Below are 25161 nucleotides of genomic sequence, written 5' to 3'. Positions count from 1 at the left end.
CCATCTAATAGTCAGACTAATCGCCAAGGGAGGAATTACCACTAAATTAAGGACTAAACAAATGTTCTAATTTATAGAAGGCTGTAAATGGATGAGCCAAGCTGAGGCTATCCTCCCTATCGTGTTGTCAATATTTGTTGAATTTTGCGCTGCTCCATACCACTTAAATGAGACTTTATGGGCATTGATCGAGGGAGTCTGATGAAATAGCATATTCTGAGGAAATACACTGTGATTAAAGTCATCCTCCGTTTTAATTTTCACCTCATTTAATACCTGATTTACTTAACAAAAGGTTGTCCAAGTATGACATAACACAGCTGGGGGGGGGTCACTTTTTTTTCTCTATTGCTCCTTTATTGTTCCTTAAGGAAGGGGTAAGGCCGATGACATCACATCAGACTTTTAAACCAATTCTTTGAATGCCCTACTCCCAGGCGTTTGCAGTTCTGTCTAAAAAGCATTGTTTTTCTCATTGTTTTTACCCTCTATGTGTGTACTTTACTGTATACTTGGGATATCGCTTTTCAACAGAAAATCGCTGGCGAACATCTTTAAGCATGGGTCTGTTGACTCAGTCTCTGATGTTAATTGGAAAATAATAGCAGTGGGTTAGAGGGGAATTGATCTAATCTGCATCATATTTTTCTGTGTTGTCTTATCATGTACTTTGTACTTGAAGCATTTATGCACATCATTAGATCAAAACAATATTGTGTATTTGTCTCACACTTCCCTTGTGAATAGAGTATGACATCAACATTTATCTAATCTGCAGATCATTAGCCATCACAAACAATGAAGACATGAACCACACAAAGTTATATTCATTTTACTTTTGGAAATTGTATAGCAATTTCCAGGTGCAGTAAAGTAAAGCATGTATTAAATAAACACTGACAATGGTTCTATTTTGGTAGCAGGTCATATAACCTGGGCACAGGAGGTTGGTGGCACCTTAATTGGAGAGGACAGGGTCGTGGTAATGGCTGGAGCGGAAGAGATGGAATGGTATCAAATACATGGTTTCCATGTGTTTGATGCCATTTCATTCGCTCCATTCCAGCCATTATTATAAGCCGTCCTCCCTTCAGCAGCCTCCTGTGGACTTGGGCAATGCCATGACTGGCGTTTCCCCTAAACCAATCACCCATGCAATCTTGGGCTCTTCATTTCCTAAACAGTCTGGTAAAACCAGACAATGTATAATCAATTATCTAACAGAAGTGTTTACGGTGTTAAACTATTTTCAATTTGCTTCAGTCCACTAAGCATGCTACAGTTTGTGCAGGCTATCCAGCCAAATCAAACCTGGCTGCAACAGTCCAAATAAAATCGATGCGACATTGATAGATTGATCTTGTGAGGCTAGAGCTCTGGGAGGTCGTGAGCAGATGTGACTGGATAAGAGAGCCATGGGTTGGCTGGGTTTACACAGTGTGGGTGTACAGTGACAAGATGTCACCAACAGGACATTTCTTTCATGAAGTTCAGTTTTTGTAAAGGGCAAACCTTCAATTTGTCACTGTCATCCTCACTTTTATTTGCAAACTATGACACTTGAAATTAAGGATTATTAATATACAATTATATTACTATTGCATGGAATTAAATGGCATGTAAAATAATGCAAAACGGATTCAATTTAAAATCCCAAATGAAATCCCATTCGCGGATGCTCCTCGTCTTTAGGAATGACTTGGTCAAAAAAGCAACCAAATAACTAGGGCTTTACAATGATGGCAAAATTGAGAGAGAGTTTGGGATTAAGTGTGTTAAAATCTTCCTAGAAGTAATGGGTTGAAGGAGGGACGTGTCAGAATGCTTCATTTCGGCACTTTAGCAAGCCTTTATTTATAGAAAAAAATTTAATATAACACATGCATTGAAAATTATATATTGGTGCACAATGTCTACCTAAAATATCAAAGGGACACAAAAGGCACTCTTTCTGTGAAATGACCCTGCTTACTTTTTAAAAACGTCATCATTTTCGTTCCTATATCGAATATAAGGCTTCCCACAAGAGCCTTGTCTGCCTTTTTTTGGGGATGGTTTTCCATGACATGCCACAGTCCTTCATCTCCTTCTCCACAGTTCATTGTCAGGTATCCTTTGCTTCAGAATAAAAATATGATTTCAACCTGTGTCAAATAAAATCAAATGTATTTATAAAGCCCTTCTTAGATCAGCTGATACATCAAAGTGCTGTACAGAAACTCAGCCTAAAACCCCAAACAGCAAGCAATGCAGGTGTAGAAGCACGGTGGCAAGGAAAAACTCCCTAGAAAGGCCAAAACCTAGGAAGAAACCTAGAGAGGAACCAGGCTATGAGGGGTGGGCAGTCCTTTTCTGGCTGTGCCGGGTGGAGATTATGACAGAACATGGCCAAGATGTTCAAATGTTCATAAATGACCAGCATGGTCAAATAATAGTAATCACAGTGAACAGGTCAGGGTTCCATAGCCGCAGGCAGAACAGTTGAAACTGGAGCAGCAGCACGGCCAGTTGGACTGGGGACAACAAGGAGTCATCATGCCAGGTAGTCCTGAGGCATGGTCCTAGGGCTCAGGTCCTCTGAGAGAGAGAAAGAAAGAAAGAAAGAAAGAAAGAGAGAAAGAAAGAATTAGAGAGAGCATACTTAAATTCACACAGGACACCGGATAAGACAGGATAAATACTCCAGATATAACAGACTGACCCTAGCCCCTGACACATAAACTACTGCAGCATAAATACTGGAGGCTGAGACAGGAGGGGTCAGGAGACATGTGTCATATATTGCATATAGTCATCAATGAAATTGCCTAAATATTCAGAGTTTTAATACTCATTAAATACTCAGAGATGCTGATGTTGTTGGATGGGGTGACAAGATAAAAATCAAGATGCCTTCTGACCTGTCACTAGTCCTGCTGCTGCCAGACAGTGCTATTATTCCTTATGTCTTTTGGCATTTGCCTATGGCCACTCTCCACTGGGCGTAAAAATAATGTTTCTGGGTTTAAGCGATTAGTCATGTACAGGTCAGCTGTTTGTTCACCCACAATTGCTAATAACCCCCCTGCAACTGCCTGACTATGTGTGATAAAGTTCAAATCTGAAGCCCGCACCAGACCCAAACCCGCAAATATAAAAAATGCTCTGTAGCTTACAGCCAGAGATTTTAGAAAGATTTTTTGACAAGAGGGTGTGTGGGGTAAACAGGGGTGTAAAGTACTTTAAAGTACTACTTACTTCATTTTTTGCAGTATCTGTACTTTACTTCGCTATTTACTATTTTACTTTACTTTTACTTTACCCTATTCCTAAAGAAAATAATGTACTTTTTACTCCATACATTTTTCCTGACACCCAAAAGTTCTTGTTACATTTTGAAAGGAAAATGGTCCAATTCACACACTTATCAAGAGAACATCCCTGGTCATCCCTACTGCCTCTGATCTGACGGACAACCGAAACACAAATGCTCCATTTGTAAATTAATGTATGAGTGTTGGAGTGTGCCCCTGGCTATTCGTAAAAAAAAATATATATATACATATACAAATTGTGCCATCTGGTTTGTATATACTGTACTCGATACCATCTACTGTATCTTGCCTATGCTGCTCTGTACCATCACTCATTCATATATCCTTATGTACATATTCTTTATCCCCTTACACTGTGTACAAGACAGTAGTTTTGGAATTGTTAGTTAGATTACTTGTTGGTTATTACTGCATTGTCGGAACTAGAAGCACAAGCATTTCGCTACACTCGCATTAACATCTGCTAACCATGTGTATGTGACAAATAAAATTTGATTTGATTTGATTTGATTTGATATAAGGAATTTTAAATTATTAATACTTTTACTTTTACTTTTGATACTTAAATATATTATTGCAATTCCATTTACTTTTGATACGTAAGTATATTTAAAACCAAACACTTTTAGACTTTTACTCTAGTATTTTACTGGGTGACTTTAACTTTTACTTGAGTAATTTTCTGTTAAGGTATCTTTACTTTTACTCAAGTATGACATTTGACTATTTTTTCCACAAAATGTTGGACATTCAAGGATTTTTCTTTATTTTTACTATTTTCTACATTGTAGAATAATAGTGAAGACATCAAACTTATGAAATAACACATATGGAATCATGTAGTAACCAAAAAACACAACACAACTGATTGGCTCAAATGCATTAAAAAGGAAAGAAATTCCACAAATTAATGTTTAATTAATGTTTAACCTGTTAATTGAAATGCATTCCAGTTGACTACCTCATGAGGCTGGTTGAGAGAATGCCAAGAGTGTGCAAAGCAGTCATTAAGGCAAAGGGTGGCTACTTTGAAGAATCTCAAATAAAATATATATTTTGATTTAACACTTTTTTGGTTACTACATATGTGTTATTTCATAGTTTTGATGGCTTCACTATTATTCTTCAATGTAGAAATTAGTACAAAATTAAGAAAAACCCTTGAAGGAGAATCCCTTGAATGTGTCCAAACTTTTGACTGCTACTGTATTTTTATTAACTAATTTACACTGAACAAACATATATGTATACATAGGAGTATGGTTTTTTTAAAAGAAAGTTCTATCCAAAGGCACTATTTGCAATGGCTTATATTTATTCATTTGTGTTGGTGACATGTTTCATGAGCTGAAATAAAATATCCTAGAAATTGTCCATATGTACAAAAAGCTTTTGTGCACAAATGTGTTTACTTCCCTGTAGTGAGCAATTCTCCTTTGCCAATATAATCCATCCACCTGACAGCTGTGACATATCAAGAAGCTGATGAAACATTACACAGGTGCACTTTGTGCTGGGGACAGTAAAATGCTACTCTAAAATGTGTAGTTTTGTCACACAACACAATGCCACAGATGTCTCAAGTTTTGAGGGAGCATGCAATTGGCATGCTGACCACAGGAATGTCCACCAGAGCTGTTGCCAGAGAATGTAATGTTAATTTCTCTACCATAAAACACTTCCAATGTCATATTAGATACGTTGTTTTAGAAAATTTGGCAGTACGTCCAATTGTCCTCTCAACCGCAGACCACAACATTTTGGTAGGCTATTTGTTAATGAACTTGTCTATAATTAGATGCAGCTTCTCTTCTGTCATTACTTGTTGCCCGCCCTAGAAGACTAAATAAACCCTTGCTCATCAGGTACTACGTTAGATACCATGCCTAATCCACATCGATAGAATGAATCGGTGGGCATATAACACGAACATCTAGCAACCCAAAGGTTTCGAGTTCAAATCTCATCAACGCAAACGTCTAGCAACCCAATGGTTTCAAATTCCAATCTCATCACAGAGAACGTTAGCTAATTAGCAACTTTGCAAGTACTTACTACTTTTTAGCTACTTTGCAAATGTGTAACATATAATACGATTTGTAATTCTTAAGAGGATAACATATCATACGAAATGGATGATGGACATCCACAAATAATACATACAATTCGAAACATAACATGTCATACTAATTGGAGTGTGTCAGATTTACGTACAGAATGGCACAAAATAATCTGAGACAAGGTTGCATCTGACTGTTGAATTTGTATAGTGCCTCACAATCATCACACATATCATTGTTCTGGCACGCCCGTCTCTTTATTTTAAATTCTCCATTTTGTAGTTTTCCTCTTATTGAATTAAACTCCGTAAAGGAGAGAAAAAATTAAAGCCCTAGATATGAATTGCACAAGAACAGTACAGTTATGGATTTTTTTTATGCATTGTTTTCTCTTTATTCAACCCGCACGTGCATCACCACCAGGGATACAGTCAAATATATTTAAGCAATAAGGTTGTATATGGCAAATATACCACGACTAAGGGCTGTTTTTAGGCACGTTCTTAGCCGTGGTATATTGGCCGTATACCACAAAACCCAGAGGTGCCTTATTATATATACTGGTTTCCAACGTAATTAGAGCAGTAAAAATAAATGTTCTGTCATACCCATGGTATACTGTCTGATATACCACAGTTGTCAGCCAATCAGCATTCAGGGCTCGAACCACTCAGTTTATAATTATAACTAACCATTGTTTTATCGTGATGGGAGAATCTGGGGTAAGTTACAGTACAGTATTTTCAACCTAAATTTCGTTTCTCCGTAAAAACGAATGTGGGGACAGGCGTCTTTTAGGTATTTTTTAAACCTGCTAAATTAGGTTGGCAAATGGCAAATTACAAATACATAAAGACTAATAGCGCCATTTGCCGGGTGCAGAGCTAATATGTCACTAGTCAGCACAGCTGGAGAATACAAATTGTCCACTCTTCAGACCGGAGCTGGCAGGATTTTGCTTAATAACGTTGTTGTTTTTTACGAAAAATGTGCTACATGTGCAAAATAATGTGATATTACTGTTTGCAGGATCGAACCCTATCATCACGTCGACAAGGAACATAAATAATGTATTCGTTTTCTACACGGAGCTCTTTTATTGCAACACCAACGTCTACACATGTCAACAACGGTAACTAAAAGTGTTTTGTGCAATATCCAAATTACTAGACCGTTTACATTTCTTTGTCCACATTTTACAATCTCATTCTCGGGGTATTAAAGAGGACATGTGCCCAGTGATGATACGTTTGCTTAGGGAAGAGCCAAACAGTATTTCATTAGATATCTGATCCATTGTAACAATATTTGGGGATAGGGCTTTTTTTCTTGCTCTTACCGGACCGGTGCAGGGGTCTCGCTCCGTGAAAATCTCTGTCTCTTCAAATTTAATTCAGTGACATCATGTCATACTTGAGGAAGGATATGGAAAATTGTGGTTTTAATAGAAGTCTTGTGTATTCTTGATTATAGTTAACAGGTAGCAAAGGTTTTGCAGGTAGGCAGCCCCCAGCTAGCTAAGTTATAACATTAGTGGTTTTCAGGCCAGATTGATTGTGCACTGTACCTTTTGATTGGGTCTAACAGTTCTCTCTATTCCACAGCACGAGTCTATGGCAGAACTGTGGTCAGCTATCTCTGCTGCTTTGCCTGTGACGGAAGCAGAATTTCCACTTGACTTCAGTGAAAAAGTTGAGCCTTCTGTGGTGGATGTGCTGAAACGTTGCAGGCAGCAGCTGTACACCAGGAGCGGTCGATGGAGGCAAAACGCTCAGATCATCTTGGACTTTTCCTGGGAGAAGCTCAACACAGGAACATGGCGTGATGTGGACAAGGAGTGGAGGTGTTTGTATTCATATGGCTGCCTGTTCAAAGTAGCTGCCCTATGCCGTGATGATGCCTCACCAGCTACAGTGCAGGAGGCCATACGGACATGTGACTTGGGCCTGCTCATGGGGGCAGCCATCATGGACAATATTTTACAAACCATTGTAAGGATCCTGCAAAATGAAATCGGGAAGAGGCACTCCAATGAGGAGGATCCTAGTGAAGGAGTTAGTGCTAAGGTTGATTTCATATCTTATACTGTGTATGTTGTGGCCTCTTGCTTTCTAACCAGTCTGTGAGCCTGTGTCATATCCCTTTTTGTTTTTTCTCATAATTTTCTTAAAGGCTAGTAGGCTATTTTAGTTTGCTTTGCATATTGCTTATTCGCCAAGTCAAACTGTGTGTTAGTTTATGCTATGTTTAAATTCTTCTCAACAGAAAATGAAGGTTGACTGTGTGTCAGTGCCTGTGGTCAAGCAGGCTCTGGCAGTACCAAGGATACACTGTCCATCATTGGAGAGCTTCAAGAAAGACTACTTGGATCCCCAAAAGTCAGTCATATTAGAGGGTATCATAGATCACTGGCCAGCCTTCAAAAACCACCCTTGGAGGTACCTTTTTCTATATTTTGTGTCCTTCTCTAGTCCCTTTCCCTTACCTTCTCATAGTCCCCTAGACACCTCTGTTGATTTTGTTTTCTCCCTTTGCAAAGCATAAAATACCTGCAAACTGTTGCTGGTTGTCGGACTGTACCTGTTGAAGTAGGCTCAAGATATACCGATGAGGAATGGTCACAGACACTCCTTACGGTCAATGAATTCATCGATCGCTATATTGTTGTGAAAGTAAGTACTTCCTCGTGAAAAATATTGCCCCAAGAATAAGCCAAGGATAGACTCTTTTCACTCAATGCCTAATCCTGCTCTCTCTCACTCACATTAGGACGCATCAAGTTTGGGATATCTTGCTCAGCACCAGCTATTTGATCAGGTTGGTTATTGCCCTGTCCTGTTTTTTACATAACACATTTGGGTGAGGATGTCAGTGTTGATTATATACTTAACTAAAATATAAACACATGTAAATGGATGGTTTCATGACCTGAAATAAAATATCCCAGAAATGTTTCTCTCAAATGTTGTGCAGCAATTGGTTTACATCCCTCTTAGTGAGCATTCCTCCTTTGCCAAGATAATCCATCGACCTGACAGGTGTGGCATAATCAAGAAACTGATTAAACAGCATGATCAATACAGGTGTACCTTGTGCTGGGGACAAAGGATCACTGTAAAATGTGCCGTTTTGTCACACAACACAATGCCACAGGTGTCTCAAGTTCTGGGGGAACGTGCAATTGGCATTGCTCTCCGGTGGGTGGGCCTATGCCCACCCATGGCTGCACCCCTGCCCAGTCATGTGAAATCCATAGATTAGGGCCTAATGAATTTATTTCAATTTACTTATTTCCTATATGATCTGTAACTTAGTGAAATTGTTGCATGTTGCAGTTATATTTTTGTTCACTATAAAACTAAAATACAACAAATGTACATTTTACTGGAAATGTAGGATACAGGCTTCTGTAATCCTTGCCTCCATGTTTGTATTGTACAAAATACATTTAAAGCATACAAGTTTCAGTTACAAAAACAGTTTTGTTCAATGTACTCTTCTCCAAGGTCCCCGAGCTGAAAGACGACATCCGTATCCCTGACTACTGTTGTCTTGGTGAGGGTGATGAAGATGACATCACAATCAATGCTTGGTTTGGGCCAGGAGGTACAGTGTCCCCCCTTCATCAGGATCCTCAACAGAACTTCCTGGCTCAGGTGAGTCCAACACATCCAGCGAGTAGGATCAGACTCACAGCAATTTGGACCCTGCCAGGGATGTGATCCTGTATTTTTGCCAATCATAATTTGGTGACATGGTTTCCCTATTGTGTAACAGGTGGTTGGGAGAAAGTACATTCGTCTGTATTCCCCTGAGGACACTGAGAAACTCTACCCTCACCAATTGCAGCTCCTACACAACACTAGTCAGGTTAAAATTACATTTAATCTCTTCATGCACCAGATCTATGATCTTAAAAACAATCTAGCATATAAGTGTTCTTTCTAAACTGTTAGTGCTGCATACTTTGAATGGGAGAAATTAGTAAAGCCATGTTTGCCATTTAAACACAAAGCTTTCTTTAATGCAGGTGGAAGTGGAGAGCCCAGACGTGGTGCGATTCCCAGAGTTTGTGAAGGCTCCCTACCTAGAGTGTGTGTTGCAACCTGGGGAGGTCTTGTTCATCCCAGTCAAGCACTGGCATTACGTGCGTTCTTTGGAGCTCAGCTTTTCTGTGAGCTTCTGGTGGTCATGACCCATGAGGGATCCAGATTCAGGTTGTTTTTAGTCCGAATCTTAGTTATTGCAGTGGTCTTGTAAAATGCAAGTCCTGTGCTCACGCATGTTGTGACTTAAGTCTGAATGTTATTTTCGTAAACAATCATTAACATGTCTGTCCTTTCATTGCTTCAGCACTGAGCCTCGCCCACCAAATGGCTTTAAAAACACCTGATTCTATAAACAAATTCATGGTTAATGGTAATTCAAAAAGGAATAAGGTTTGAAACAAGTCTCAATTTACATAGTTCGCAACTTAAAGGCAATTCAAATTGAAGAATTATGGGAAATCTGCTCAACTCAATTAACTTAAGTAGAGGAAACTAGCCTATCACATAATTAAAAGTATCCCACCTCATATCCATGACAAAGGAAAGCCAGTTGTATTCAATCTGTCAACACTTGAATGTGATTATGGCACATATTGAATGCCAAGCTACCTGCATGATCGGCTCTTGCTTCCACTCATTACTACATTACATGAAGGAGCAGTTGATGTATGCTCATTTCCTACTGCATATAAAATATGGAGTTGTTACCCATTTAATTTGATAGGGTATGCGTTTTGAAATTAGCATATTTAATTGTTCCCGCAGATACTCAGATTAGGTAATTTCCATAATTTATTCAAATAAGGCAGTACTATTCTAATTTAACAACCTAATGAACCACAGGCACAAATGATGTAAACACAGATTTCCATTTAAACTGCCTGAAAGAATGATTGTTGTTGCCACACTTCCCAGAATTGCTCCCCTAGAAAGTAACTTAATAAAATTAAGATAATCAAGTTAAGAGGAGTTCACGGGAGACCATTGACAATTCAATGAAAGATGTTCTCCTGAAAGTATCTAACATTTGATATACAATTATAAAAACGTTTTCAACTTTCAAACTTAACTAAATTGATTTGTACATTTGAATGAAGGCAAAACATTGTACTGAAAGTTCTGACAGCTATACATGCATCCGTGAGGTTATAACCTCCTGGTCCTCCGGGTCTGAGCTGTAGACCGAGGAGTGGGGGCCGTATTCTCTTTGGCTGCTGACTGTGTCTCGCTCTGAGAGGACGGAGATCTATACACATCTATAGGGAAGAGAAGGGGAAATTAAATCATATGAATGACTAGATAAGGTAGGTAAATATGTTTATTCTTTGTCTGAGTCGAAACAGATGAAAGTGATATGTATACACAGACCTTTATACAAACTATTATAGACTATCGTGGTACAACTTGTTGCAATTCTTTGATCAGTGTAACATTATTACCTGGGATCTCATGTGGCCAGAAGTCCTCACAGGCAGGGCATCGTGGATCAGTCCTTCCTTTGAAGTATCTGGCGACACAAGGGGTGTGGATTTTGATGCCACATGTAGGATTTTCACACATCTGGCACTGAGGTAAAAAAGACCAGATTATTACAAAAATGATGCATGAAACCAAATGCTTTGCCTAGAAAGCCAGGCTATATCAGTGGTGTCAACATATTTTGAGTAGCAACTACACCATTCATGAGAAGCATATCCAACGCAACATTAAACATTCATATCTACCTTTGAACAGAGAGCAGAGGATTGAGAAAAGTGAGTTTGGGAATCTTTGACAAAAATCAGATGTTCCACCAATTTGGATTTGACACGGGGTCCAATTTAGCTAGCAGGAGGAATACATTAGATGCAACTTATTTACTGTAATTTAAATTTAAGTTGTATCACTTTACCTGCAAGGCCACATTGTGACAGATGTGGCAGACCTTGACCTGGTCTTGATACAACATCCGAATATATTGCTCCATCTCCATTATACATCGAGTGGAGAGAGAGTAGTCACCATTTTTCTGAAGAAAAGATAAAACACAGATTGCAAGTCAATCAGTGGCACAAGAACGTGAGTGCCCACAAGAAGCAATAACTGCATGCATAGAATGGGTCTTCAGAGACGGCACCTCATTCAGCCACTTATCCTGAACAAGCCTGTTCAGTACATGTTCCGTTTCTCTTTTCTTTAGCTTCTTTGTCTGGAGGCTGTCGGCACAGTTAAGAATGTCTGTGGAAGAGGCGGTTCCATTGTCAGAGTCCACAATCAGGTCCATCTAAAAAAAATTATAAGAACATGCCAGTTATTACAGAGATATTCAAATGTTATTTAAGTCTTGTCAGTCATTAGCATTTACTAAAAACAGCCTACTCACTGTTTTTCGGAATAATTCCAACTCGTTGTCTGCATAATCAGTTGACATCCTGGTCACATCAGTTTCAGCCATGTTCACCTGGACGGGAGAAGATGTCAACAGGAAAAATAAGAGCAGTTCATGATGGTTGTAGTAGTAAAACTTTGAATTAATTGTATTAGTGTCACTGACCAAAGCATGGTACTGAAGACCATCCTCCTCAGACATCCCTTTTCTGATCTGCATGAACATGGGCTGTAGCTGGGCATTGATAACGTCAATGAATTCATCAAGTTTATCATGAGCATAGTGTGCTGTATAAAAAGGGGTACATGTGAGTGAGTGGCCCTCAACAAAAACAGACCTAGATTAAGCCTATTCCTGGACTTAAAGGCACTTTCAATAGAGAATCTCTATTGTGTCTAGAAAACTGGACCTTTGAGTTTAAGGGTTTACCATGCTGACACAAAATAAACAGTAGAGGACTCGGGGCAAAATAGTATGCAGCTATGCTGTTCTTACCACCGTATGTCTCACAGCAATGTCGGTGGAGAGCCCTTGCCTTGGCACCATCAATGATCCCATTGACCATCATGGTTTGCAGGAACCTTTTATGGCTTTCTCCCAGTGGTCGAGCCATGGTGCAAGGAAAGCCCTAGAAAACATTCAACAACTATTTTGAATAAGCAGCATTTGAGTGTGTGAGATTCCATTGGACCTCACACGATGTGGTTGACCAAGAATTGCTAGTGCCTGGGCACACACATTGACAAGGTTAGGAGAATTAGCGTAGCAGGTTAGGAGACGGAGGTTGATGTTAGGAAAAGATCTGCTATGAAAATCACTGTATCAACGTGGGCTGAAAAGATATGTATATAAAGACAAAATACTGGTCCGTTTCTTTACCGTTTTTCACACTGTGTATTCATATACTGTATTCTTCACATTGCTCAATCTACTATTTTTATTTAACTAGGCAAGTCGGTTAAGAACAAATTCCTAAATTCCAAAACCCTAACGACGCTTGGCCAATTGCGTGCCACCCTATAGGACTCCCAATCACGGCCGGTTGTGATACAGCCTGAAATCGAACCAGGGTCTGTAGTGACGCCACTAGCACTGAGATGCAGTGCCTTAGACTGCTGTGCCACTCGGGAGCCCCATAATATACTGTATCTACCACTGTACATTGCATTTTGTTAGCAACACTTTATTTAGACACTGGATTCTCGACATAGGTCACTGTAATATGTCTAATGCTGTATATTACACATTATTTGGAAATATATTTTTGGTGTGCCCTCAAAGTATTCAGACCCCTTGACTTTCAAATGTTATTTGTCACATGTGCCGAATACAACAGGTGTAGACCTTACAGTTAAATGCTTACTTACAAGCCATTAACCAACAATGCAGTTTTAAGAAAATAAGTGTTAAGAGTCTTCTTGGGTATGACGCTACAAGCTTGGCACACCTGTATTTCTGGAGTTATTCCCATTCTTCTCTGCAGATCCTTTCAAGCTCCGTCAGGTTGGATGGGGAGTGTTGCTGCACAGCTATTTTTAGGTCTCTCCAGAGATGTTTGATCGGGTTCAAGTCCGGGCTCTGGCTGGGCCACTTAAGGACATTCAGAAACTTGTCCCGAAGCCACTTCTGCATTGTCTTGGCTGTGTGCTTAGGGTTGTTGTCCTGTTGGAAGGTGAACCTTTGCCCCAGGCTGAGGTCCTGAGCGCTCTGGAGCAGGTTTTCATTAAGGATCTCTCTGTACTTTGCTCCGTTCATCTTTGCCTCGATCCTGACTAGTCTCCCAGTCCCTGCCGCTGAAAAACATCCCAACAGCATGATGCTGCCACCACGCTTCCTCCAGGTTTCCTCCAGACTTGAAGCCTGGAATTCAGGCCAAAGAGTTCTCTTGGTTTAATCAGCCCAGAGAATCTTGTTTCTCATGGTCTGAGTGTCTTTTGGTGCCTTTTTGCAAACTCCAAGCAGGCTGTCATGTGCCTTTTACTGAGGAGTGGCTTCTGTCTGGCCAATCTACCATAACGGCCGGATCGGTGGAGTGCTGCAGAGATGGTTGTCCTTCTGGAAGGTTCTCCCATCTCCACAGAGAAACTCTAGAGCTCGGGTTCTTGGTCACCCCCCTGAAGTTGTGGAAACATGTCAAGGGTGCTTCACCCACCACCTGCCAACCCCTTTTTTACGCTACTGCTACTCTGTTCATCATATATGCATAGTCATATTAACCATATCTACATGTACATACTACCTCAATCAGCCTGACTAACCAGTGTCTGTATGTAGCTTCGCTACTGTATATAGTCTGTCTTTTTACTGTTTTATTTATTTACTTACCTATTGTTCACCTAACACCTTTTTTGCACTATTGGTTGTATTCGGCGCACTTGACAAATTAACGTTGATTTGATGATCAATGGAAACAGGATGCACAAACTCTAATTTCGAGTCTCACAGCAAAGGGTCTAAATACTTGTGTAAATAAGGTATCTGTTTAATTGTAATACATTTGCAAAACTTTCTAAAAAACTGTTTTTACTTTGTCATTGTGAAGTATTGTGTGTAGATTACTGAGGATTTGTATTTATTTAACCCATTGTATAATAAGCCTGCAACGTAACAAAATGTGGAAAAAGTCAAGGGGTGTGAATACTTTCCCTTGGCACTGTATGCAGATTGCATATTGATTACAATGACCATGTTACATGCACACCTAATCTCCCATTATTACACAGGATACTCAAGTACTCTGTTTTTGAGTTGACGCATATAAACATCATATCCTGTTTACAATAAACCCAAAAAACGTATATTGCAGTTATGGCAAACCGATATCATGCCTGTGATATGCTTATGTTAGACGGGACACTGTGGCATGTAAACATCTTATCCCGTTTACTGTAGATTTTTGAGCAGGCTCAGTTTTACATATAATGGGTGCTGTTATGTGTTGTGTTTTTATCTGATTGTTAAATAAATCACCTAAAAAAGTACGCTACCTGTGCAGTTCGATCCGCCATAATAATTCATTTTAAGCTGATACATTGAAATACTGTCTACCTGCATAAGTGTCGAAGATACCACATTACACATGCATTGCTATTTTCTCAAGAGATTAAATAAATAATTTGTCCACTCCTGTTCGAGACTAAATGAACATTTGTTGTACCATTAAGAAGTGCATACTTCTGCCTGAGTTATAATATATTAATATATAGTACATGTTAGAGGTTAAAGGCATACAGTCAGTGTCCATATCAGTTACTATTCCATTTCATCCTTAAGAATTTAAAGGAGCAATATATTGAGCGGGATATCAGGTGTAACGTTATGTAAACAACTTATCCTGAATAATACTAGGATATGAGCTACTATCCGGAATAATGATAAACGTGGTTATATAGGGGTTGTTAGCAAACTGTCTGGAGATGTTCTGACAGTATTTCTTGTTTTTTATTATGTGTAGTTGTTTGACATTTTTGCTTCACTGTTAGTAACACAAGCATATCGCTGCATCCACCATAACTGCTACTGTGTACGGCAACGCGACCAATAAACTTTGATTTGGCTAGTCAGTTAACATTATTAACCAACGAAAGCTAACCAGCAGTAACAACAGGTCAGCAAATGTTCCGGACAAAATAGACCAGCACCAGCATATATCAAAAAACAAATAGATAAAAACTTTAAAACAACAGCACCTCCACTCACCAGGCAAGTCAGTCCTTGCTCTATTTTGTTTCTTCTACTTCTGTCAAAAGTTAGCTAGCTAGCTTTGTTTACGCGGGTTGACCATGAGACTTGAAAGGGCCTACCTCTTCCCTTGCAGTTACGTTAACGGTGTTTCTGGAAAACCACCTTGAAGCCAAGGTGCTACCGCCCCCAAGCGGACTGGTAGACCAAACTTAGCACATTAGCTCTGGTTTAGATTGGAAACTCAGTGGCTCAGTGTTCCATGTCTTTATCTGCAACCGAACTTCCCGGCAATAGATCAAGTTGCAAAAATATTGCAATATTATTAAAATGTCATTGTTGGAATTCGAAAGTTGTAATCAATCATAAAACAAAAACAAAGCGTGGGTGCGTGCGTTATGGTCATAGGAGGAGGGGGGACGACCAAAAGATCTTCCCATGAAAGGTGTGTCCTGTTGGAACTGTAATTTCCAGTAAGCAATTCGCAACCGCAGCTATTTCTATTTGTGTAAAGTGACAAATGGTTGTTATCACTATATATCGTATGAAGACTATATACTGATTTATAGATTCATTGTTTTTTGTTTGTTCTTTTAAAGGAATGAGTACGTCCTCAAAACTATAATATATCATTGTGTGGGTGAGTGACTTTCTATTTGCTATATCTCTGTGTAATCAAGGGAATCCAGTGGGAAAGTTAGGTCTATTAACAAAAGCAACTTTTGACCCACAAAAACCGTATTACTATAAAAAATAACGTATAACGATTTTTTTTAAACAACGTATTACTGTATTAATAATCACTTCTTCACATTTAGGCTATCATGTAGCCTATTTTAATGTGCAGGAATTTAAACACTAACAGGAAAAAAACAATCTTTCTGATTTCAGATTGAATTATACTGTGTGGTTTACTCTCAAGTATTCAGCAACAATGTTTCTATTGCTTATTATAGTCACAACCCTTGGGACTTTGATAGCTGATGATGGTAAGCAGTCTTTTTAACATAGCCTATAAACATGTAAGTAGATTTAACCACGGTATTTTTGCCTGATCATGATTAATATTTGACAAGCTTTTTGTTTGTTGATTACTTGTAGCAATGAGTGACGGAAATCTTCAATGCTTCAACGACTATGACGAAACTATGGTTTGTCATTTTATAACTGACAAGTCTAAGTGTGCTGAATACAGCATGACGTTGAAACAATTGAACGCACAAAATAGGTAAGTTTATTATTGTTTAAGTTTTTCTATTGTCGATGTTAATCTCACCAAGAAGTCACATTTCATTTCAAAACTGCATAATTATTCAACTTATTTCCCAGAGGCAAGAATGATTGTACTTTCAAGGAAAAGGAGAGGTCCAATGATGTTTCCAAATGTGGATGCTCTATTGTTCCAATGCCCCTTGTTTCTGGGGAGGAGTTTAATGCAACACTTTGGAATTCTGGGAAGCGCCTAAATTCCAAAGTCTTCAGTATCAATTACACCAGTGAGTTGCATCTACATATGCAGATTGCTATTTGAAAATGAATTACTGTTATAATGAATATTGCATGAAATTAAACAATGCTTTAATTGATTGATATGTCAAACCATCCCTATCGTTGCCCTGTACAGTAAAACCCAAAACCCCCACCATCCAATATGTGAAACCAACAGAAAATGGGAATTTCCTGGTCAAATGGAAGACAAACTACACTGATAAGGAAGAGTTTAAGAACTTGATTGCCGAATTGAGCTACAGAAAGAAAGGAGAAACAGATGAGGTAAAGGAGGGGGATATAATAAATCCCTCATATTACATCATTCCCCTGTTTGCTATCACATCACCAAGACAACTTTCCCTCTGGCCCTTTCCTTTGTTCCTACAGGTGTCCAAAAATGAATCAACAACTTCCTATGAATTACTTGGCAGAGACTTGGAGCCAAACACCATTTATGCTCTGAAGGTCAGAACCTATACTGACCGGAGCGGCCGTTTCAGTGACTGGAGTGAAGAGTTGGAATTCACTAACCGTAAGTGATTAAATTAGATTTATCATCCATGGGTTTTCAAACCTTAATTCCACTTTCACCTTGTAGCTCATTGTATATTCTTCTCTGCTCCACAGCTGCATCATCTCGGAAAGTGCTCCAGATTGTCATTGTTTTCAGCTGCATTGCTGTTATCATCATCACAAGTGCTTTGTTTTGGTGCAGTGTTAGGTAAGTTGTCCTGACATGTCTGTAGGTGACAGTATGTCTGTTTCCACAAACATATTTTATTTATTTATTTTTATCTCACCTTTATTTAACCAGGTAGGAAAGTTGAGAACAAGTTCTCATTTACAATTGCGACCTGGCCAAGACAAAGCAAAGCAGTTCGACACATACAACAACACAGAGTTACACATTAAGTAAAACAAACATACAGTCAATAATACAGTAGAAAAATAAGTCTATATACAATGTGAGCAAATGAGGTGAGATAAGGGAGGTAAAGACAAAAAAAAGGCCATGGTGGCAAAGTAAATACAATATAGCAAGTAAAACACTGGAATGTTAGATTTGCGGTGGAAGAATGTACAAAGTAGAAATATAAATAATGGGGTGCAAAGGAGCAAAATAAATGAATACAGTAGGGGAAGAGGTAGTTGTTTGGGCTAAATTATAGATGGGCTATGTACAGGTGCAGAAATCTGTGAGCTGCTCTGACAGCTAGTGCTTAAAGCTAGTGAGGGAGATAAGTGTTTCCAGTTTCAGAGATTTCTGTAGTTCGTTCCAGTCATTGGCAGCAGAGAACTGGAAGGAGAGGCGGCCAAAGGAGGAATTGGTTTTGGGGGTGACCAGAGAGATATACCTCCTGGAGCGTGTGCTACAGGTGGGTGCTGCTATGGTGACCAGCGAGCTGAGATAAGGGGGGACTTTACCTAGCAGGGTCTTGTAGATGACCTGGAGCCAGTGGGTTTGGCGACGAGTATGAAGCGAGGGCCAGCCAACGAGAGCGTACAGGTCGCAGTGGTGGGTAGTATATGGGGCTTTGGTGACAAAATGGATGGCACTGTGATAGACTGCATCCAACTTATTGAGTAGGGTATTGGAGGCTATTTTGTAAATGACATTGCCTAAAGTCGAGGATCGGTAGGATGGTCAGATTTACGAGGGTATGTTTGGCAGCATGAGTGAAGGATGCTTTGTTGCGAAATAGGAAGCCAATTCTAGATTTAACTTTGGATTGGAGATGTTTGATGTGAGTCTGGAAGGAGAGTTTACAGTCTAACCAGACACCTAGGTATTTGTAGTTGTCCACATATTCTAAGTCAGAACCGTCCAGAGTAGTGATGCTGGACTGGCGGGCAGGTGCAGGCAGGGATCGGTTGAAAAGCATGCATTTAGTTTTACTTGTATTTAAGAGCAGTTGGAAGCCACGGAAGGAGAGTTGTATGGCATTGAAGCTCGTCTGGAGGGTTGTTAACACAGTGTCCAAAGAAGGGCCAGAAGTATACAGAATGGTGTCGTCTGCGTAGAGGTGGATCAGAGACTCACCAGCAGCAAGAGCGACATCATTGATGTATACAGAGAAGAGAGTCGGCCCAAGAATTGAACCCTGTGGCACCCCCATAGAGACTACCAGAGGCCCGGACAACAGGCCCTCCGATTTGACACACCGAACTCTATCAGAGAAGTAGTTGGTGAACCAGGCGAGGCAATCATTTGAGAAACCAAGGCTATCGAGTCTGCCGATGAGGATGTGGTGATTGACAGAGTCGAAAGCCTTGGCCAGGTCAATGAATACGGCTGCACAGTATTGGTGGTTAAGATATTGTTTAGGACCTTGAGCGTGGCTGAGGTGCACCCATGACCAGCTCTGAAACCAGATTGCATAGCGGAGAAGGTGCGGTGGGATTCGAAATGGTCGGTAATCTGTTTGTTGGCGTGGCTTTCGAAGACCTTAGAAAGGCAGGGTAGGATAAATATAGGTCTGTAGCAGTTTGGGTCAAGAGTGTCCCCCCCCTTTGAAGAAGGGGATGATCGCAGCTGCTTTCCAATCTTTGGGAATCTCAGACGACACGAAAGAGAGGTTGAACAGGCTAGTAATAGGGGTTGCAACAATTTCGGCAGATAGTTTTAGTAAGAAAGGGTCCAGATTGTCTAGCCCGGCTAATTTGTAGGGGTCCAGATTTTGCAGCTCTTTCAGAACAACAGCTGACTGGATTTGGGAGAAGGAGAAATGGGGAAGGCTTGGGCGAGTTGCTGTGGGGGGTGCAGTGCTGTTGACCGGGGTAGGGGTAGCCAGGTGGAAAGCATGGCCAGCCGTAGAAAAATGCTTATTGAAATTCTCAATTATAGTGAATTTATCGGTGGTGACAGAGTTTCCTATCCTCAGTGCAGTGGGCAGCTGGGAGGAGGTGTTCTTATTCTCCATGGACTTTACAGTGTCCCAGAACTTTTTTGAGTTTGTGTTGCAGGAAGCAAATTTCTGCTTGAAAAAGCTAGCCTTGGCTTTTCTAACTGCCTGTGTATATTGGTTTCTAACATATCACTGGGGCTTTTCGATGCAAATGCAGAACGCCATAGGATGTTTTTGTGTTGGTTAAGGGCAGTCAGGTCTGGAGAGAACCAAGGGCTATATCTGTTCCTGGTTCTAAATTTCTTGAATGGGGCATGCTTATTTAAGATGGTGGGAAGGCATTTAAAAAAAATAACCAGGCATCCTCTACTGACGGGATGAGGTCAATATCCTTCCAGGATACCCGGGCCAGGTCGATTAGAAAGGCCTGCTCACTGAAGTGTTTCAGGGAGCGTTTGACAGTGATGCGTGGAGGTCGTTTGACCGCTGACCCATTATTATTATGATATGTTATCATACAGCTTCATATTGGCCCTATAGGCTTTCAAATCCTCCTATTTTCCCCCTCTGCAGACTCAAAACCAAGTTGTGGGATAATATTCCTCAATGTTCAAACCCAGACCTTTTGTATATGGTTCCAGCAGTACCTAAGGTGAGGCTCTATCTCTAATTATAAACTGGGTGGTTTGAGCTCCGCATTGCATCGTGCATAAGAACAGCCCTTTGCCATGGTATATTGGCCATTTACCACACATCCTCAGGCCTTATTGCTGCAATATTCCATGTTTAAATAAACTGTAAACCTTCATTACTTTCCTACTGTAATTGCTTCCATTTGTGTATTTGCATTGAGTGATCTTTGTTCTCCACCACAGGTATTGTCTCCTCCCAAAATAATTTTATCCTCCATCTATGTTGATTCTTCAAAAATGGACACCGAAGAAAAAACATGGTGAGCATATTGATGCAATATAAACATAGAAAAATTAAAAGGTGTCTTCGGTTTCAGTCTTATTCGCATGGACAGTCAAGTCCTTGCAATGAAAATACTCTTTAATTCACTGTAACTTTCCCGCTGGTCTTTTCCCTACAGGACAAACCCTGCGACAGTAGATGGGAGCAGTGGAAGAGGCCGTGGCTCAGAGCTTGACTCATCGTCTTCCCTGGGTCATGCCCACACATGTTCCATGAGCCCAGAGCCTAGTAATGTGCAGATCATTAGCCATCTTCAAGAGGCCCTGAGCAAAGTCTTTCCCAGCCTTGTTCCTTTGGATGGGAATCCTCAGTCATTGCTCTTAGCCCCTCCTATGACAGATGATGGTACAGAAATGAACTGCCCTGAGTCAAATCGAGACATTGGTGTGTGTTCATCTGACTACAATCCTCTTAATTTCATGAGTGAGTCTGGAGGCTCTTGTTACAACAATATTACCTACTCCCCCTCAGTGCCCCTCAACTCCCTTCAAGAGTTAACACCAAGCAAGACGTCCTCATTTCCTACGCGGCCTCTGCTCTTTTGTAACTCCTCTTACTATTCTGGTGAGGCTGAAGTGTTGAGAAATGGCCATCCACAGCTGTTTCTTGGTACTGGTCAACAAGACCTTAACTTGTCCACTAACTGTGAACCCCTCTTGCAAACCGACAATTCATTTCACCCGTGTGATGGCGCCAGTGATGATTCAGAGACTACCACGTCATCAGAGGACACCAGTCTGATCTACGGTTCTAACGTGTCCGATGTTATCAGTGTCGTTGCTGGATATCAGAGCTTCAGTGAGGCGGTTGGTAAGGACAGTGAGAGAGGAACTGATGCCTTCATAGATGTGACACTGCCACTTAAGGGTTTCCAGGATGTGGACAGAGAGCCTCTGATTTACGATGTGGATCCATGTTACCACAGCCTGCCTGACGCTGGATGCAGCCTCCCCCCGAGTGATGGCAATTATCAGGCTTTACAGAGCCTGGGACAAAATTGCCCAGATCAGTGGGTTTCAGACAAACTGCTGAACAAGTGTCTGGAGACTGAGATCCCTCAAAGCTCCATGGGGAACATGCCTCTAAATGTCATACCCAACTCACAGGGAGGACAATGTCGGATACCTGGAAGTCCCTTTCTTACTGTTTCTGTTCAGACCAAGCAATGCAAATAGACAATGACAGCTCTTATCATGGTGTGTAGACGGTAGACACTTTTGCACTTCACAATTTATTTTATTTTGGGGACTTGAGCTCATATATATATATGTTTTTTCTATATTATACAAACAGTTTGAATACCATTCTGCCATGAAAATGCTGTAGTCTCAAGTCCAGAAATGTTCCACTTTTTGGATGTACTGCTTCTGTAAATAAACATTTGTGTGTGGGAAACTGCAACAGTTAATTGTTGAAGCGATACAACATGTCTTGTCTTTGCCTCATCTGTCTGAAACATGTTGTTCATCATCTGGGATGGAAAAAAATAAGGATGTGTACTTCAGTTGAAATACTGAGCAATAACATCTAGATTACACATCAAGGTTGTCAAACTAGTCTCCAGCCTCTAAAAGTTACTTCTCTTCTAATGGCTTCCAAAAATAGTCAAATAGTCAGACAGTTTCATTGCATCTGATGCTTGATAGACAAAATAGTGTTAACAGTACAACCCTCAAGCATGAGGTTGAATTTCTGAAGAAAAAAGTGGTAGGCCTAGTTCCTTATTGCGTTGTTTCTTGAAACAAGTACATTGCAGCTTCCATGGAAATACACACCCACAAAGTAGAGCCAGCCTCTGATGTCATAGATGTGTTGCGAATCAGGTTAAACAAAACAAAAAAATTCTGAGGATGAAGTTCATGTTTTGTAGTGTTTATTGTAGAAAACATAAACACTTTTTTCCCTTCAAAGCTCTTTGCTTAACTGGCGAAGCTTGAATAAAAACTACCTGACTAGTGACACACATAGCGATGGTTTATCATGCAGAAAATTGTGAGGCGTTTGCCAGTTTAACCATCAATAATATTATACGGTTGGAATGACTGAGGCATTCAGCATAATTTATTTCACAGTATTGTGGCGGTTTTGTGACAGGATGTTTTTGAACAAAGGCCAAGATAGAAGTGTGGAGACATCGGAGAGGATTGTGTAAGGCCATTTTCACAGAGCCACAGGGCTGCTATGCCAACTTGCCATATATTGAGCAAGCATACAGGAATGCATGGTGGCATTCACAGCTATGTCATACTTCAAATGCTTTGGACAGGCAATGCAAGTGATGGAAATTACTTTTCACAGGCTTCATTGCAAAATTGAATTTTGTTGAGGATAAAAAGGCAGCTCAAAGGTTTTCTTGAAAATGTGTCATGTGCACCACTTTCTGTCAATAGCTCAAATACCTATGTACTTCTCTGTGTTGCAGGTACGTTAAGCTTCGGTCCAGTTAGTTTTAGAAATACCAGGTGAACACTTGTAGATTCCAATAGATAATGTACATTTCAGGACTTATACCACACATTCTTCTTTATGTTTGTATGCAAAGGATCAAGTTGCACAATTGACTAGAAAATAGCACAAAGGAAGAACACTTTAGGATTCTGATTATAATGCAATCAATACTCAATTACCTGTGAAGTACTGTGGGACCTCTGGTGCCCTCACTGGTCCCGCGCTTCTCTAAGGCTCCTCATCCACCTCTTTGATTTATGGGCCCTGCTCTTGAACCTTGCTTGGAAAACAAATTAACTGTAGTGATGTCACATCTTCCTGCCAGTGATCAACATTAAAATGTCCTTTTTAGAGGGAGAAAATATACATCACTTTTATGGAGTACTAACAATTAAATCACTTTTATCTGGTTCTTTTTAGCTTTCTAGCTAAATTGTTGCAAGTGTAATAAAAAGTTTGACAAAGAAGCATTTTAAGGTGAGCATTTGTAATGAAAATATTTTAGGCTGAAAGTCTGCATCACCTTTAGCAATATGTACCCAGTGGTGTAAAGTACTTAAGTAAAAATACTTTAAAGTACTACTTAAGTAGTTTTTTGAGGTATCTGTAGATTAATTTACTATTTATATTTTTGTCAACTTTTACTTTTACTCCACTACAATCCTAAAGAAAATCATGTACTTTCTACTCCATACATTTTCCCTGACACCCAAAAGTACTCAATACATTTTGAATGCTTAGCAGGACAGGAAAATGGTCTAATTCACACACGTAAAGAGAAAATCCCTGGTCATCCCTGCTGCATCTGATCTGGCAGACTCACTAAACACAAATGCTTTGTTTGTAAATTATGTCTGAGTGTTGGAGTGTGCCCCTGGTTAACTGTAAATTTAAAAAGCAAGAAAATCGTGCCGTCTGGTTTGCTTCATATAAGGAATTTGAAATGGTTTATACTTTTACTTTTGATACCTAAATATATTTTAGCAATTACATTTACTTTGATACATTTACTTCTTCTGGTGACTTTCACTTGAGTTTTTTTATATGAAGGAATCTTTACTTTTACTCAAGTATAACAATTAGGTACTTTTTCCACCACTGTATGTACCACACCTTTACTATGACGTACAGGACCAGAAAGGACTTGCAATAGAAAACAGCACACGCAACCTATTGCCATGGTAGGAAAAAAACGAGAAGTGCATTATCATGAGGATGCAAATGTCTCTGCTTGGACTGAGTTACCATATCCGTTTCCTGCATCTAAGAAAAGGAGAACCGCAACAGTATAGGTGCTACCTGACAGTCTTTAGAAAGGAATAGTTGAAATAGGAGTTGAATTAGAGTACTTTTTATTGTATGATCAACATTACGGTTTCCTTCATTCTAATCTAAATAGGGGCCTACAGTGGTATTTTAGCATCATCTCCTGAGCATAATGTGTATTGCATGTCGTTGTCTCACACAATAACCTCTGATATTGAATGTGCAATCTAGAACTTAAATTCCCAGTAAAACATCTAGTGTTGCACTTGCCCAGTGACGTCTACCAACACTTTGGAAGACACAAACTGAAGAAGAGGTACAAGTAAGCGCACTAGTTGGCTTAAATTGAAAAAATCGAATTGTGTTTGTACCTTCTCGTTACCACAGAGGACAGGAACTCATTGCAAATAGGTTACTTATACCTAATATACACTGCTCAAAAAAATAAAGGGAACACTTAAACAACACAATGTAACTCCAAGTCAATCACACTTCTGTGAAATCAAACTGTCCACTTAGGAAGCAACACTGATTGACAATACATTTCACATGCTGTTGTGCAAATGGAATAGACAACAGGTGGAAATTATAGGCAATTAGCAAGACACCCCCAATAAAGGAGTGGTTCTGCAGGTGGGGACCACAGACCACTTCTCAGTTCCT

The 25161-nt window shown here is 39.9% G+C and overlaps 3 protein-coding genes across 7 annotated transcripts in view; 2 read left to right on the top strand and 1 right to left on the bottom strand.

Moving 5' to 3' along the window:
- LOC139364734 (lysine (K)-specific demethylase 8) overlaps window positions 1–10487 on the top strand; it is a 491082-nt gene extending 480595 nt beyond the window's left edge. Inside the window, exons 1-8 of one of the 3 annotated variants that reach the window (XM_071101751.1) lie at window positions 6479–6506; window positions 6979–7440; window positions 7640–7812; window positions 7914–8046; window positions 8144–8191; window positions 8881–9030; window positions 9152–9244; window positions 9405–10487. In XM_071101751.1, the coding sequence (XP_070957852.1) occupies window positions 6495–6506; window positions 6979–7440; window positions 7640–7812; window positions 7914–8046; window positions 8144–8191; window positions 8881–9030; window positions 9152–9244; window positions 9405–9569 (1236 nt within the window). In that variant the 5' untranslated portion in view covers window positions 6479–6494 and the 3' untranslated portion in view covers window positions 9570–10487. Of the gene's footprint in view, window positions 1–6478; window positions 6507–6635; window positions 6873–6978; window positions 7441–7639; window positions 7813–7913; window positions 8047–8143; window positions 8192–8880; window positions 9031–9151; window positions 9245–9404 lie in introns of those variants that run through there. The other 2 variants (XM_071101753.1, XM_071101752.1) reach the window with 2 other exon arrangements.
- On the bottom strand, window positions 10198–15591 carry LOC139364736 (non-structural maintenance of chromosomes element 1 homolog). Its single transcript, XM_071101754.1, has 8 exons — window positions 15491–15591; window positions 12287–12419; window positions 11957–12078; window positions 11786–11863; window positions 11540–11686; window positions 11315–11431; window positions 10863–10989; window positions 10198–10679 (listed from the first exon to the last, which is right to left on the bottom strand). The coding sequence occupies exons 2-8, from the start codon at window positions 12402–12404 to the stop codon at window positions 10570–10572; spliced, it is 819 nt and encodes a 272-aa protein (XP_070957855.1). The 5' UTR covers window positions 12405–12419; window positions 15491–15591; the 3' UTR covers window positions 10198–10569.
- An 84-nt stretch (window positions 15592–15675) lies between these two features.
- On the top strand, window positions 15676–23626 carry LOC139364732 (uncharacterized). Of its 3 annotated transcripts, XM_071101743.1 has the most exons (11): window positions 15676–15945; window positions 16072–16112; window positions 16364–16461; window positions 16574–16700; window positions 16802–16968; window positions 17097–17245; window positions 17351–17495; window positions 17591–17684; window positions 20383–20461; window positions 20685–20761; window positions 20903–23626. In XM_071101743.1, exons 3-11 carry the CDS (start codon window positions 16407–16409, stop codon window positions 21957–21959), a joined length of 1950 nt encoding a protein of 649 aa, XP_070957844.1. In that variant the 5' UTR covers window positions 15676–15945; window positions 16072–16112; window positions 16364–16406; the 3' UTR covers window positions 21960–23626. The 3 variants fall into 3 exon arrangements, with proteins under 3 accessions (XP_070957844.1, XP_070957842.1, XP_070957845.1); XM_071101741.1 differs by having other exon boundaries at window positions 15936–16112; XM_071101744.1 differs by lacking the exons at window positions 15676–15945; window positions 16364–16461; window positions 16574–16700 and having other exon boundaries at window positions 15994–16112.
- The last annotated feature ends 1535 nt before the right edge of the window (window positions 23627–25161 follow it).

The sequence above is a fragment of the Oncorhynchus clarkii genome, chromosome 13 (genome assembly GCF_045791955.1).
Source record: "Oncorhynchus clarkii lewisi isolate Uvic-CL-2024 chromosome 13, UVic_Ocla_1.0, whole genome shotgun sequence".
Lineage (NCBI taxonomy): Eukaryota > Metazoa > Chordata > Actinopteri > Salmoniformes > Salmonidae > Oncorhynchus > Oncorhynchus clarkii.
Note: the sequence above shows the minus strand (reverse complement) of the source record. Positions and strands in the feature narration are given on the sequence as shown.